The 16,528-nt window shown below is 43.7% G+C and overlaps 1 protein-coding gene across 1 annotated transcript in view; it reads right to left on the bottom strand.

The window, feature by feature from the left end:
• Nucleotides 1-4,656, bottom strand: part of PGM2 (phosphoglucomutase 2) — a 37,302-nt gene extending 32,646 nt beyond the window's left edge. Inside the window, exon 1 of the mRNA NM_001304966.1 lies at nucleotides 4,530-4,656. Coding sequence (NP_001291895.1) covers nucleotides 4,530-4,580 — 51 coding nt within the window. The 5' untranslated portion in view covers nucleotides 4,581-4,656. The remainder of the gene's footprint in view (nucleotides 1-4,529) is intronic.
• Between the last annotated feature and the right edge of the window lie 11,872 nt (nucleotides 4,657-16,528).

Raw genomic sequence — 16,528 nt, 5'->3', positions numbered from 1 at the left:
CTGCAAAACAGGGATGTATATGCCATTCCTGTTATTCACCTGACTATATCACCAGATATAGTCAGGTGAATAACATAATGAAAAAGCTGAAAAGAAAAAACAACCAACCAACCCACAATAATTCTAACCTACAGGAGAAAAAAGTACATATGTATGTGTTTGAAAAGAATATATATATATATACACATACATATACATATTGTCATTGCTGTTCTTCAGCCGCTAAGTCATGTCTGACTCTTTTGCAACCGCATGGACTGCAGCCCATGGACTGGAGCCACCAGGCTCCTCTGTCTATGGGGTTTTCCAGGCAAGAATACTGGAGTGGGTTGCCATTTCTTTCTCTAGAGGATCTTCCCACACCAGGGATCAAGCCCATGTCTCCTGCATTGGCAGGTGGATTCTTTACCACCGAGCCACCAGGGAAGCCCACATATACATATACACACACGTATAGGCTTTTCAGTTTTATGAGGCTTTTGAAATTTGAAATATCAAGTTGGTCTTTTAAAAGTTATAATGTGTGACACTGCGATATAATAAGAAATACATGAGACTTCCCTGGCAGTCCAGTGGTTAAGACTCTACACTTTCAATGTAGGGGGTGTGGGTTCAATCCCTAATTAGCAAACTAAGATCCCACATACTGCATGGTGTGAACAAAAATTTTTTTTTTAATTAAGAAATATATATTTATTGTTCCTGAGACGGTAAAGACTCTGTGTACGATGAGGGAGACCTGGGTTTGATCCCTGGGTTGGGAAGATCCCCTGGAAAAGAGAATGGCAACCCACTCCAGTATTCTTGCCTGAAGAATTCCATGGACAGAGGAGCCTGGCAGGCTACAGTTCATGGGGTCGAAAAGAGCTGGACAGGACTAAGTGACTAACACTTTATTGTTCCTAGTTTCTAGCAAAGAGGTCATAAAACCCTGAATGATTAGGATGAAAGTTGCATCTTCTGTTATTTATAATAAATCTCTTTCGTCCATATCTGAGTTTATCCTAATGAGGTGACTACTGGAACCAACCAAGTGATCAGCTGATGGGAACTTTCAACTCCATCCTCCCCTGAATTCTAACAAGGGGAGGGGCTGGAGATTAAGATTAATAACCAGTAGCCAATAATATCAGAGAAGGCAATGGCAACCCACTCCAGTGTTCTTGCCTGGAGAATCCCAGGGACGGGGGAGCCTGGTGGGCTGCCGTCTATGGGGTCACACACAGTCGGACATGACTGAAGTGACTTAGCAGCAGCAGTAGCAGCCAATAATTTAATTAATCACATCTATGTAAAGGCACTGAAGCTCTGCACCTCTTCCCACCATACCTTGCCCTATGGATCTCTTTCAGTTGACTGTTCTTGGGTTGTGTCCTTCATTAAAAAGAATTGGTAATAATAAGTAAAGTGCCTTCCAGAGTTCTGTAAGCTATCCTAGAAAATCACCAAACCCTAGAAGGGGGTCATGAGACCCCCCCGGTTTACTGCTGCTTGGTCAGAAGTATGGGTGATAATGTGGGGCTTCTGTGGGTATCTTAAGTGGGAGCAATCTTGTGGGATGGACCCCTTAAGCGGGGTCGGTGGGGGGCAGGGTCTACACTAACTCTGGGTAGTTAGTGTCACGGTTGAGTTAAACTGAAACCCAGTTGATGTTCACAGAAAAATGAGAACTTGTTTGGTGTGAAAAACTCAAACATTTTGTGTCTGAAGTATTACGAGTACAAGGAAATCGGTTTTCCTTTATAACATAAGTGTTACTTTCTTCCCTACAAAGGTAAGCACTTTTGGAGAAACGGGATCAATACACAGGTTTTGGGGTCTAAGACTCAGAATGGAATCCCAGCCACATCATTATCCAACAAATTTATACTGTTGGGCAGAATGTCTAGTTTCTTGAATTCTGAGTTTCTTCATCTCTAAAATATGAACAACCTATAACCTTCCTTACAAGGTGGTTCTGAGGTGGTTTATAAAACACCCTTTTCTGTCTGGCATCTAGTAATAATCAAATGTTCATTTTCTTCCCTAATATCTTCAAATTTTCCTAGAGTGATAAGCTTATATAATTTAAATCAAAACACTACTTTGGTAGTATTTTGGTCTTTTAAAAATTATAATGTGTGATCCTGTGATATAATAAGAAATACATGAGACTTCCCTGGCAGTCAAATTTGAATCTTGCACTAACTACAATAGACAGGCAACTAACAAAACCCCCATCTTATAGATGGAGAAGCCTCAGATATAGTGTCTTGCTTAAACTGCATGAAAAGCATTAACTTAGTACCTTTTCTGTTACATTGACTGCTTCAAATGGACACTCACATGAATCATTCATTTTTTTGGTACAACGGTTACACAAAATGTTAAGAATGGAGAAAAATGACAATTACATTAATTTCACATCAAACTTTTAAATTAAGAATTCAGGGTAACAAACTTTATTTCTATCTTCCAGCTACCATCTCAAGTAGACAAACATGCAGGCAAAACATGGCCACATAATTAAACTTTGAAATGCTACTGAAATAAAACACTGGTTTTCTGGAATTAAGCCCACATTTTCAGATTGTTCCAGATTCAACAAGAAACAAGTGAAAGCCCATTTTCTTAGTTAAAAGCAATAGCCACTGACCACAGAGCACAGGCTGACCTATCAGATTGTCAGGTGCCCCCAAGTTAGGGCTCAGTTCTGGAATGTAAAAGCGGTTCAACAGATATTTGCGGAGGGAATGAGAAAACACAGAGACTTCAAGGTCATACTCAATACCCGGTAATTCTTTCATTCACAGTGTAGACTTGGAAAATCCTAATTGACTTTCAATATCTCTAAAAGACCAAATAGCCAGAGAGAAACCAAAGGAGGCAGAAAGACAAGAATAAAAAATCAGGAGGTCAGTGGAGACCAGAATAAGATGTGCAAATGACACGTGTGTCAGGGTCCAAAGGAATGGGGATGGAGGCACTTTGGAAATGCTGGAGGGTACCTGCTGGGTGCCTCACCACCCTTGGGGCAATCAGACCAGAGTGCTGCAATGCTTTTAGCTGGCCTCAAGTTCCCTCTGGGTGCCTGTCTCAAGTCAAAGAAGAAACTGAGAAAGGGAAGAACAAGAGGAGTGGCAGAAATTTAAAAATAAGAAAAACACTCCCTCACTTCTATCTAGTGAGGTACTCTCTGTATACACAGATACAACATTTTGTAGAAACTGGATTTTTATTTCTTCAAAGGGAAAGTTTTATGAAACTAATTCATTACCAATTATGACTTTAAAAGATTTCTACTCACTGCCAGTTACTGAGTTATCAGAAATGGGGGCTTTTCCCTCCTCCAAAGAATTATAAGAAAAAGGAGTTGCCCATAGCATCCAGAAACAGTCTGTACTGGCATTTCCTGGGCAGGGACGGGAGGGTGAAGGGGAAGTCCTCACTGACTCAATATCCCAGGCCTCTACCACTGTGCAGGCTTATGGACCATGCAAGTTAGTGAAGAAGTGGGCAGCACCTGCTATGTGATTTGCTGGGGCCTGCAAAACAAAAAAGGAACTCCTTGTTAAAAATATTTTTAAAAATTTTAAAGTGGGACAGAATATTAAACCAAGTGCTGGGCCCTCCGAGGAGAACAGGTTCTGTGCAACCCAGTGAATCTCTTGTCTTTGAAGTCAGCCCTGGAGACAGACATTGGTAAATAAACCCACAAGCAAGTGTTTTTGTTTTTGGCCAATCTCTGTAAGGGGTATGAGGGAAAAGAACAGTATGTTTAAGGAGAGTATTAGAAAGAAATAATTCACCCTTGGGAGCCAGGGAAGGCCTCTCTACATAAGCCACATTTAAATTCAGACCTGAAACAGGAGAAACAAGTTTAGCAGAAGAGAGCCAGAGGAAATATCTAGGAATGCAAACAGGTGCAAGAGACAGAACAAATAGGAAGTGAGTAACCCAGGTTAGAAAGGAGACTGGGAATGGTGTCTGGAGCTGAGTCCCTGCTCCAACACCTCAGAGAGTGAAAAGCTGGGGTGCTGTGTCCAAGGGGCTCCCCATCTTCTTCCCAGCAAAGTCAGAGACCTGAGAAAAACGCCAGAAGCCAAGCGGGCCCAACGGAAAGCACCTATATTGGCAACCAAGCGCCTGGGAATGCCGCTCTGCCAAGTCCCCAGGAGCCTGAGGGACAGCGGGAACCATTTTGGGTCGCTGGGGGACGCACCGCCGACTGCAGAGGGCGGGCCCCGCGGGCAGAGTGGCAGGAACTCGCGGTCGCCTCTATCAGAGGAGGCCCCCGGAGCCCGGCTCGCTCCCCTACTCCTGGCTCGCCGGACCGCAGGTCTGGTTGCGGAACAACCTTTCCGGGCCTACTTGGAATGGGCCACAAACCAGCCACACCGACGAGGCCTGGCGGCCGCCCCTTATCCTTCTGGCAGGACCCGCTCGGCCTTGCGGGGTGGGCGGTGAGGGAAGGAAGCACTTTCACTCACCACAGGAAAGGGGATCCCGAACCTCCCCCGGTCGCTCGCGGCCCCAAGGGACCCCCTCACCTTGTCCCATCTCAGCCACTGGGCCGTCTCCTGGTCCAGCCGGGAGTCCATGCCTGCGTCGCCGCCTCCCGGAGCCCTCGTCGCAGCTGCCGCCGCCAACGCCGCCACCTCCAACCGCGCTGCCACCACCAAGTTCAGGAGGTGGCAAGACCTTCCTTCCGGCGGGGCGGGGAGAGGCGGGGGCAGGGCGGGGAGATCCGGCTCGGGAGCCACCAGCGTCCCGGAGGAAAATGACTCGCTCGCCTTAAGAGCACGCCTCCTGGCGGTGTGCCTGCGCGCCTGGGCGGGGGAGAGGGAGGCGGGGCAGCGGGATAGAAGTGTGGGGATGGAGGTGGGGCTGCCGAAAGCTCAAGAGGTTACTCCTGTTCCTGGTGGCTCAGACAGTAAAGTGTCTGTCTGCAATGCAGGAGACCCGGTTCGATCCCTGGGTTGGGAAGATCCCCTGGCGAAAGAAATGGCAGCCCACTTCAGTATTCTTGCCTGGAAAATCCCATGGACAGCAGAGCCTGGTAGGCTACTGTCCGTGGGATCGCAAAGAGTCGGACACGACTGAGTCACTTCACTTCACTTCACACTTAAGCCATTCATTCAGGTCCTACTGAGCTCCAGGCACCGGGTCGGGAGCCGGGATCCGAGCACCGGTAAACCCAGAGAGGAGCCTAAAAATTATGCAGAAATTCTGAGGGTCAAGAATAACCGAGAAAAATCTTGAAGATTAGGTGGGACGATTAAGATAGATAGATGGTGAGACAGAATGGAGAGTCCAGAAACAAGTCTACCCGTGTGGACGTGTGTGTGTGTGTTTGTGCTCAGTCGTGTCGGACTCTGCGACTCCATGGACTATGGCCCGCCAAGCTTCTCTCTCCATGGGACTTTTCAGTCAAGAAGACTGGAGTGGGTTGCCGGTTCCTCTAGGGTATCTTCCCGACCCAGAGATCCAACCCATGTCTTCTGAGTCTCCTGCATTGGTAGGCAAATTCTTTACCACTAAGCCACAGTTCATTTATTTCAGAGGTGGCGCTGCAGAGCACGGGGAAAGATTGGTATTTTCAGTTAATGGTGCTAGGTCAATTGGATATCTATGGAGGAAGAAGAAAAAAGAAACTTGAGCCCCTCCCTCACATCACATCTCATATAAATATGCATTCCAGATTAGTTGTAGATCTAAGTGTGAAATGTACAATGAAATTTCTTGAAACTAATGAGTTATCTTCATGATCTTAGGACCACTAACCCATAAAGGTGGAGAAGAAAATGGCAACCCACTCCAGCATTCTTGCCTGGAGAATCCCATGGGCAGAGGAACCTGTCAGGCTACAGTCCATGGGGTCCCAAGAGTCCCACATGACTTAGTGACTAAACCAACCAACCCACCCATAAAGGAGATGCATGCAGTGAGCATGAAAATGTATATGCAAGAATGTCTCTAACGTCATTATTCGTAATGGCTCCCAAATGTCCATCAACAATACAATAGATAAATACATTGTAGTATATTCATTCAATGATATAGGCAAAGTATGGTCTATTCATACAGCAGGGAAAAAGAAATATTGTACACATTATAGATACGGCTCACAAACATTATGTTGAATGAAGGGCTCCCCACCCCCAATATTGGCTTATTCCTCATATATGAAATTCTAAAATAGGTAAAAATATAACGAAAGGAAACAGATCAATCGTGTCCAAGAATTGGGGGTAGGGAGAGCAGTTGTTTACAAAGGGCACAAGGGAATTTGTGGAGTGATAGAATTGTTTTGTATCTTGGCTGAGGTTATAATAAACACAATACAGGTTCATCAAATCTCATGCAACTGTGTATCAAGCGAGCTCAGTAGCTGGTAATAGTTCCCTGGGCTGCACCTATAAATTGTGCATTTTCTGTGTACTCTCTTTCTTTTTTGTATTTATTTATTTATTCAATTTCAATTTTAAAAAGAAAACAATATATATCCAGGATCTATGATAGCTAGCTAAGTGTAATGAGAAATATATCATATAATCATACTGTCACAGCAGGCAGGTATTGGAGAAATGGGGGCAGGGGTCAGGTGTCAGGAAATCACGGAAATCGCGCATCCTGTAAACAACAGGAATCCATAGGCAGACAAAGGGAAACCAGAACTTTCAGACCACAAGAAATTGGGTGAAAAGGATCTGAATGCGTGCGTGCTCAGCCGCATTCAGCTCTTTTCAAGACCCCATGGACTGTAGTCCACCAGGCTTTTCTGTTCATGGGATTTTCCTGGCAAGAATACTGGAGTGAGTTCCCATGGCCTCTCCAGGGGATCGTCCCAACCCAGGGGTCTTCCTGATCCAGGGATGGAAACTGAGTCTCTTCTGTCTCCTGCATTATAGGTGGATTATTTACTGCTGAGCCACCAGGGAGGCCTATAAGGGTCTGAGTGGCAGACAAAGAAAGGTGGGGAAAGATGGTCATTTCCGGCATCCAAATTTAACACCTTTTGCTCATTTTGCTCTCATTAGATTGTTGCTGTTGTTCAGTCTGTAGTGTTGCTGTTGTTCAGTCCGTAAGTCATGTCTCACTCTTTGAGACCCCATAGATTGCAGCTTGCCAGGCTTCCCTGTCCTTCACTGTCTCCTAGAGCTTGCTCAAACTCAGGTCCATTGAGTTGATGATGCCATCCAACCATCTCATCCTCTGTCATCCCCTTCTCCTCCTGCCTTCAATCCTTCCCAACGTCAGGGTCTTATGAATCGGCTCTACTCATCAGGTGGCCAAAATATTGGAGTTTCAGTTTCAGCATTAGTCCTTCCAATGAATATTCAGGATTGATTTCCTTTAGGACTGACCAGTTTGATCTCCTTGCTGTCCAAGGGACACTCAAGAGTTTTCTTCAACACCACAATTTGAAAGCATCAATTCTTCGGTGCTCAGCCTTCTTTATGGGCCAACTCTGACATCCGCACATGATTACTGGAAAAACCATAGCTTTGACTAGATGGACCTTTGTTGGCAAAATGATGTCTCTGCTATTTTAACATGCTGTCTAGGTTTGTCATAGCTTTCCTTCCAAGGAGCAAGTATCTTTTAATTTCCTGACTGCAGTCACCATCTGCAGTGATTTTGGAACCCAAGAAAATAAAGTCTGTCACTGTTTCCATTGTTTCCCTATCTATTTGCCATGAAATGATGGGACTGGATGCCATGATCTTAGTTTTTTGATCAGCCTTACAAATAAGAAGTACTCATCATACACTGATGCCATGACACTGATCTAAGTTAAATAAGGACAAAAATCTCTCCTCAGAAGAATGAGCAGGGGTAAAAATCAGGGAAGACAACTGCAAACTCCTCCTTCCCTGGTGAATACTCATCCCCCTCTTAACCAGCTTGCCAAAGAAATCCAGGGCAGCAGCTCTTCACCTGCCCGCCCAGTCTCCCTCTGAGAGCAAATCCTTGCTTAAATAAACTCTCATTTTACTTTCTTAACCTCTATGCTTTGTCTCCAAATTCTCTTGTGATGGAGAGAGAACCTCAAGTTCACCGGCAACAATATGATCATATAATTACACCAGTTATATATCAGTTGATAAGTTTGTAATTAATTACACCAATCATATCCGTTAATAAGTAATTATAAACTGATGAGAAGGCTGGAAGGAAAGCAAGGAGATTCCATGAGGGTTCACGTTAGGTCAGGAAAGCTTCCCTCAGTACTTGAGGCTTGTGAGGGTTTCCCAGGTGGCAGGTAAAGAACCTACCTGCCAATGCAGAAGAGGTAAGAGATACAGGTTTGATCCCTGGGTTGGGAAGATCCCCTGCAGGAAGGCATGGCAACTCACTCCAGTTTTCTTGCCTGGAAAATTCCATGGACTGGGCAGCCTGGCAGCTTACCACCCAGAGGGTAGCAAAGAGTTGGACAATATGAAAATCGACTTAGGATACATGCACCAGGGGACAGGAGGGAAGGACGCAGTTGATATTGAGGGAGGCAACCGGGAAAATACTTTTTGGATAGAGACCCTGTAAGTGCGGTGCTCCTTCCAGCTGAAAGTCCCAAGAAACTGGACACAGGAAGGTAGATGAGAAGGAAGAGAGGCAGCCTCTGTCTCCCCACCTGGCAGGTTGTCATGGGTCAGCCACTCTCAGGCTGTCTTCTTTCTCTGCACCAGACCAAGCTTCTTTTCAACATGCTAGGACCAAAACTGTGTGACGCAGAGTCTGAGACCAGACAGGTGTCAACGTAAGAAAAACACACAACCTAAAAGTTGTGAGTTGAACTTGGCTCAGGGACATTACTGAGGCCTGCAGCCCAGGAGACGTCCTTTCAGATAGCTCTGAGGACCTCCTCTGAAGAGGTGAGGGGGGAGTCAAGATATGTAGGAGTTTTCTGCTGGGAAAAAAACCATGTAGTTGGACATCAAAAGATTACTGCTAATCATAAAAAGCAGACATCTCAAGCTAATGATTTTAGTGCTTGTATGGGAAGATGCAAAAGTCTAAGCTCATTGACATTATTCCTTAGATACACATCTGAACCAGTATTCAAAGCACAGAGGATTTCCTGTTTTTCTCCATTCTGAATTCCCCTCAGAGAGTACTTCGGGGTGCTTAGTGGGATATAGTGCCTAATGGCTTGATGCTGGGCAACATTTGTTATTTACTGGAATGGCAGGCAACATTCCCTTTCGAGACATGTCTCACTTGCCCTTCTTTCCCTGTCAAATACCAGAGGTCTCCCAGGTGGAACTGTGTAGCTTCTAGCCTTCTGCCAGGGTAGGGAAGGGGTAGGGGAGAGAGGGAGGGGGTGGTCCTGGGCCTCAGGGGTCCAATCACAACCTCCATGATGAGGGTGGTGGTCACTGAATCTCTGCTACAGTTCAAAAGACGTAAGGAATCTGGTGGCCACAGGATATTTTGATGCTTCTCATTATATTAATCAGTATAGAAGTTATGGGTCCATGGAGACATCCTGTCTGAACTATTTTAACTTCCATTTGGGACACCAAGGGGCAGGTATCTCAGTGCTCAATATGCAAGCAAAGAAAGCAAGTAAGATTCTTTAACCCTAGGGGAACTTTTCACAGGGAAATTGCCAAGTTGTAAATAAATCCTCGTCCCTTAATTGTGAAGAGCACCAAGATCCCAGGTTCTGTGCAGAAAACAACGCATGATTGGCTTGCTCTGTTACTCCCTTCTGCTTCCCATGCAAAGCAGAAAAAGTCCTCTGCATTTATGTTAGGGGATCCCTACACCCAGGAGACTTTCTGAGGGTCTCCTGTAACTAAGATGCCTGCACTGGAGGTCCTTTTGGTTCTGACAATGATGCTACCATGACCTGAAGCAGTAGATTCTCATACATGATCCCCAAATTAACATTTCATGTCTGTGGAAGCCCATGTAGAATACTAGAATGTTGGAGCAGAAACAGCTCTTTGGGATCAATTTGGACCTCCTTTTATAGATGAGGGAATAGAGACAAAGTTTCCAAGTCCCTCTCTGAGACAGAGCCAAGATTCTCCTGCCTGGTCTCTTGATTTTCTAATCCGGTGTTCAATCTCCAGCTCCACTCAGCCCATTTCTCCACATGTCCATAGAAGGAAGCTCGTAAACTCTGGTAACTTGTTTCCATGTGACAGCAGCTGGCTCCTGATGTAAAACAAATATTAATCATTTCTGTCACTGATACATTAGGTGATGTTCAAAATAACTTAATTTGTTTGTGCGTGCTCCCTTGTTTAATTTGTTTGTGCATGCTCTCTTGTCACCTGAGAAGTGTTTCACATGTGGAGATCCCATTTTCCTGGGAAACCTTCCCAGTTTTCCCAGACACCTTGTCAGTGATTCCACCAATTCATTTATATCCAGCCCAAGAACAGTTATTCTAAAACTTTTGATTTTGGGAAGTTTTAAATGTTTATTAAAATTATCCCCAAAGTAAATACCTAGGTCAACTATGATTATCCATGCCAATCTTGTTTCATGTACCCACTTCTCCTTCCTGCATATTTTGAAGAATATTTCAGACATCATATTATTCTATAATTTTTTAGTGTGTGTCTATAGAAGATAAGGATACCCTAAAAATAACCACAAATCATTATCTCACCTAAAAATTGTATAGTTAAAGTTAGTAAGCCCTTCAGTTCAGTTCAGTCACTCAGTCGTGTCTGACTGTTTGTGACCCCATGGACTGCAGCATGCTAGGCCTCCCTGTCCATCACCAACTCCCAGAGCTTACTCAAACTCATGTCCATCAAGTCAGTGATGCCATCCAACCATCTCATCCTCTGTTGTCCCCTTCTCCTCCCACCTTCAATCTATCCCAGCATCAGGGTCTTTTCCATTGAGTCAATTCTTCACATCAGGTGGCCAAAGTATTGAAGTTTCAGTTTCAGCATCAGTCGTTCCAATGAATATTCTGGGTTGATTTCCTTTAGGATTGACTGGTTTGATTTCCTTGCAGTCCAAGTGACTCTCAAAAGTCTTCAGACTTATAGATCTTCTTTAATCTATAGGTTCTGACTAACTTTCCTTGTAATTTATTTGTTGAAGGAACTGGATTGTTTGTCCTATAGAGCTTTCCACAGTCTAGATTTTGCTGATTGTATCTCCATCTCTGTTAGCATGTTTCTCTGTCTCTTGTATTGCTTATAAATTCATCACATTATAATTTTCACTTTGTGGTCTCTTCTTCACTAATCTCCTTGAAGATAGGAATGGTGTTTTATTTATCTTTGCCTACCCAGAGCCTAGCAGATTCTCTGGTGGTTCAGTGGTAAAGAATCTGCTTACAATGCAAGAGAAACAGGAGACATGGGTTAGATCCCTGGGTTGGGAAGGTCCCCTGGAGGAGGAAATGGCAACCCACTCTAGTATTCTTGCTGGAAAAATCCCATAGGGTCACAAAGAATTGGACACAACTGAGTACCCATGCTATGCTATGCTACCCAGAGTCTAGCACTGTAAATGCCCAATAAAAGGATGAAGAAATGAATGAAGAAAAGAACAGGAGACTGTTCTTTCCTCAGTAGAAAAGGGAAGTTCCAGAGTTAGGACTGGCCCTCTAGGTTCCATCCTTTGTTCTCTGAGGGCCCCGAGCAAGTCACTTAAACTTTCTTGGACTCAGTGTCCTTATTTCTGAAAAAGATGCAATCATAGTGTACATCTCTAATAGTGTGGGACTTATATGAGGAAATACATATAAATGGTGTGCCTGGCATGGAGTAAGCCCTCAATAAATGTTAACTATTATCATTGAGAGTTTCTACAGCATGACATTCTGTATTATTCAGGACAGCCTAGGCTAGGCTGAAGTAGTAAATTAATCCCTGAACTTCAGTATTTGGTGAAACAAAGCTTTGTGTTCTTGCTCATGTTCATGCTCGGGGTGAGTGAGAGGATCCTATACTCTACACAGTCACCTGGGGATCAGACTGTTTCCATCTTTCGGCTCCTGCATCCCACGATGTGGCCTCTGCCATCACCACGAAGAGTGTGGGGGTCACTCACGGCTCTTAAATGCTTCTCCCTGAGAATGGGGTGTGTATCACTCCTACTCATATTTTATTAGCTAGAACTCATCATGTGAACCCACTGAACTGCCAGAGTACTGGGAGGTATAGACAATCTGTGTGCCCAGGAAGGAGAAAAAAATTGGATAGGGATGGACCCTCATGGGCACTACCACACATTCAGTTTTGTCTGTGATTAAATGTTAGGGTGGTTGCAAATATCAATGAGTCTGCTGTATCTCTAACAAGCAAGGAGTAATTCTGAGCTCAGGTGAAATATAGAATTCTCCCCCATACAGTAGAGCAAGGGACCCCTTGTAATAAAAATCAGATCCTATCCTTCTCTTGTTTTCAGTCTTCTCATGGCTTCATAATGTACTTAGAATTAAATCTATATCTTTACCAGAGCCTCAGAGTTCTACTTCATCTATCGTCCTGCCCTGATTTCCTGCCACTTTTCTCACTCACTTTCTCAGGCTTTTCTCTGTGCTGATCCTTGAAAACAGGTCAAGCAAGATCTGGTCTGAAGCCTCTGCCTGCATTGCCCTCCCCCAGATATCCCAGTGCCAAATATCCACGTGTAATTTAGGCTTCTGCTTAATTATCCCCTCATTAGAAAGTCTCTCTTCTGTAAACAGCTGGTAAATGTTTCACATCTAGCTCTCTGGGATAAAAAGCCCTGATTTGTGTTAACAGTGTTTGTCAATTTCTGTGGTGTAAAGACATCCACTTTGGCTGTTTCCCTGCTACCAACATGATGTCACTGAACAAACAGCTAGGAGGAGATGCAAAGTTGCATGCCATGTAATGTTTCCAATGCACAGATAGAATACATATAAATAACTTAAAGAACATAAATAGTAGCAACACGTAGTAAAATCAATAGAAAATGGTGAGTTTTGAGTATTTATTACATTTTTATTATTATGTATTTACTTGGAAGTTTGTAACATTTAAATTTTAATGATGGCAGTGTCTAATATCTGGCTAGTAAGTCCCATGGATGGAGGAGCCTGGTAGGCTGTAGTCCATGGGGTCGCTAAGAGTCAGACACCACTGAGCGACTTCACTTTCACTTTTCACTTTCCTGCATTGGAGAAGGAAATGGCAACCCGCTCTAGTGTTCTTGCCTGGAGAATCTCGGGGACAGGGGAGCCTGGTGGGCTGCCGTCTGTGGGGTCGCGGAGAGTCGGACACGACTGAAGCAACTTGGCAGCAGCAGCAGTAAAATTTCTAACAATTTGCTAGTCAGCTCTGATAAACTGTCAGGGCATATCTTCCTTCTCCTAAATGGTATCTGTACTCCTTTCAGCAATATGTGAACTGTGAACTTCCTGATGTTCAAGCTGGTTTTAGAAAAGGCAGAGGAACCAGAGATCAAATTGCCAACATCCACTGGATCATCGAAAAAGCAAGAGAGTTCCAGAAAAACATCTATTTCTGCTTTATTGACTATGCCAAAGCCTTTGACTGTGTGGATCACAATAGACTGTGTGGATCACAATAAACTTTGGAAAATTCTGAAAGAGATTGGAATACCAGACCACCTGATCTGCCTCTTGAGAAATTTGTATGCAGGTCAGAACTGGACATGGAACAACAGACTGGTTCCAAATAGGAAAAGGAGTTCGTCAAGGCTGTATATTGTCACCCTGCTTATTTAACTTATATGCAGAGTACATCATGAGAAATGCTGGGCTGGAAGAAACACAAACTGGAATCAAGATTGCCGGGAGAAATATCAATAACCTCAGATATGCAGATGACACCACCCTTATGGCAGAAAGTGAAGAGGAACTCAAAAGCCTCTTGATGAAAGTGAAAGTGGAGAGTGAAAAAGTTGGCTTAACGCTCAACATTCAGAAAACTAAGATCATGGCATCCGGTCCCACCACTTCATGGGAAATAGATGGGGAAACAGTGGAAACAGTGTCAGACTTTATTTTTCTGGGCTCCAAAATCACTACAGATGGTGACTGCAGCCATGAAATTAAAAGACGCTTACTCCTTGGAAGGAAAGTTATGACCAACCTAGATAGCATATTAAAAAGCAGAAACATTACTTTGCCAACAAAGGTCCATCTAGTCAAAGCTATGGCTTGTCCGGTAGTCATGTATGGATGTGAGAGTTGGACTCTAAAGAAAGCTGAGTGCCAAAGAATTGATGCTTTTGAACTGTGGTGTTGGAGAAGACTCTTGAGAGTCCCTTGGACTGCAAGGAGATCCAACCAGTCCATTCTGAAGGAGATCAGCCCTGGGATTTCTTTGGAAGGACTGATGCTAAAGCTGAAACTCCAGTACTCTGGCCACCTCATGCGACGAGATGACTCACTGGAAAAGACTCTGATGCTGGGAGGGATTGGGGGCAGGAGGAGAAGGGGACGCCAGAGGATGAGATGGCTGGATGGCATCACTGACTTGATGGACGTGAGTCTGAGTGAACTCCGGGAGTTGGTGATGGACAGGGAGGCCTGGTGTGCTGCGATTCATGGGGTCACAAAGAGTCAGACACGACTGAGCGACTGATCTGATCTGATCATCTTACTATGTTATTTTTCAAAAAAAATGTTTAGTATTACCTGCCATCATATTGTAAATTTTATTTTTAACAGTATCTGCCAACCATGCTATAATGTAAATTCATTTTTTCCTACGGAGCCTCCAACACCTAGAACAATGCTTAGTTCATAATAGGTGTTCAATAAGTGTTTGCTGCTGCTGCTGCTGCTAAGTCGCTTCAATTGTGTCCGACTCTTTGAGACCCCAGAGACAGCAGCCCACCAGGCTCCCCCACCCCTGGGATTCTCCAGGCAAGAACACTGGAGTGGGTTGCCATTTCCTTCTCCAATGCATGAAAGTGAGAAGTGAAAGTGAAGTCGCACAGTCGTGTCCGACTCTTAGTGACCCCATGGACTGCAGCCTACCAGGCTCCTCTGTCCGTGGGATTTTCCAGGCAAGAGTACTGAAGTGGGGTGCCATTGCCTTCTCCACAATAAGTGTTTATTTAAGAATAAATCATTGGGTCTCCTTACACTTTATGAAGAAAAAAGAAAAACGGATATAGCAGTAAGATAGAGATAGAGCACTGATGCAAACTTTTTCTCTAGAACAAACTAGCATTTCTGAATTTAACCAGGAAGAGTGAACTGCTTGTCACTGCCCTCTAGGGCCCTGATTTCAAGGCTGATGAGAAAAGGAGTAAATATGTGTCAATAGACTTTCTCAGTATTCTCATTACTGGCCATAAACTCAAAGTACATCAATAGCAAACATTTCTGCAGACCATCTGGAGTTTAATTGTCTTTCTCAGCAAAAAAATATGCAAATATCTCTGTGGTATTTGACACTTTGAGACCTCACGGACTGCAGCACGCTAGGGTATCTCTTATTTATGCCTATTTTCATTAATAAATTCCTGAAAGTGGCTCATTTTCCCCCGTGACTTATTCTAATAATTTTTTGTGATTGAACTCATTAAACATAAGGCCAGGGCTGGTTAGTGTTTCCTCAGCTCAGCTTCCTCTTTTCTACTTCTCTTTTTCCTCTTCATGGTGCTCACTTGTCTTCCCATACCCCTGGCCTTTCACAACCAGATCTCAGGGCATAAGTCATCATTCATATTAGATGGTTGATGACTAGTTCAGCATCACTGTCTTTTTGCCTCAACTGTTTGGATATTTGATTAGGCACTAATGAGCTGGTGAACTTAGGAAAGCACTGTCATTGAAATGTTATGTGCCTTGGTTTCTACCTCAGTCAGAGGAAGAGACCCCTGCCCTCAGAGTGTGTGAGGGTAAGTCCTCCTCGGAGATTCTTGCTTGAAAACTTCAGTGTCCTCTCAACTGTTAGTATACTCATTCCACTTAGGACCAATGCTTATACTAAAAACTGCATCTCTGGAAGTGTTCATTTTAAGAGACTAAGTAGGAAGGGAAAGTTTTTATTTTTATTTTTCTCCTGAACAGCCCATTTAATGATGTTTCTGAAAATCACTGTTTTGGCAACTGAATATTCAGCTTTTTTAAAGTTAGAAACCAGGGAATCCTTAGTTTTTGTTTGGGTAGCCGCTAAGTTATTATTCACCAAAGGAAGCTGCAGATACACTGCTTTTTTCTTTTTCAACAAGATGATTTTTATGACTGCCTTCTCATCTCAGGTATTTCTAACTCTCCCTGCACTAATATGGACTTTAGTTTGTACTTCTTGAAGCAAATGATATTAGAAAGGAGACCAAGGGTATACTGATAAAAGTAGTACTTCACCTCAATAAAATTATATTGCAAAGATAATGCATGAATCATAATTTAATTTGGACGATCCAGCCTTAAAGTCCATAGAGCACCACTGTGTTCAGCTCCAGAAAGATAATTTAAAATCTGTAAATTTTCCCATTCTAATCACTCCAGTTTTGATCTAATCCTATGCTCTTTCTTCAGTAATTTGAGCCCCTCTCCTCTTCCACCTGTAGAGACTAGATTTTAATTTTCAATGAGTCGTCCATCCCTTTTCTTATAGAA

The sequence above is a fragment of the Bos taurus genome, chromosome 6 (genome assembly GCF_002263795.3).
Source record: "Bos taurus isolate L1 Dominette 01449 registration number 42190680 breed Hereford chromosome 6, ARS-UCD2.0, whole genome shotgun sequence".
Lineage (NCBI taxonomy): Eukaryota > Metazoa > Chordata > Mammalia > Artiodactyla > Bovidae > Bos > Bos taurus.
The sequence above is the reverse complement of the archived record's forward strand: the minus strand, read 5'-3'. Positions and strand labels throughout refer to the sequence as shown.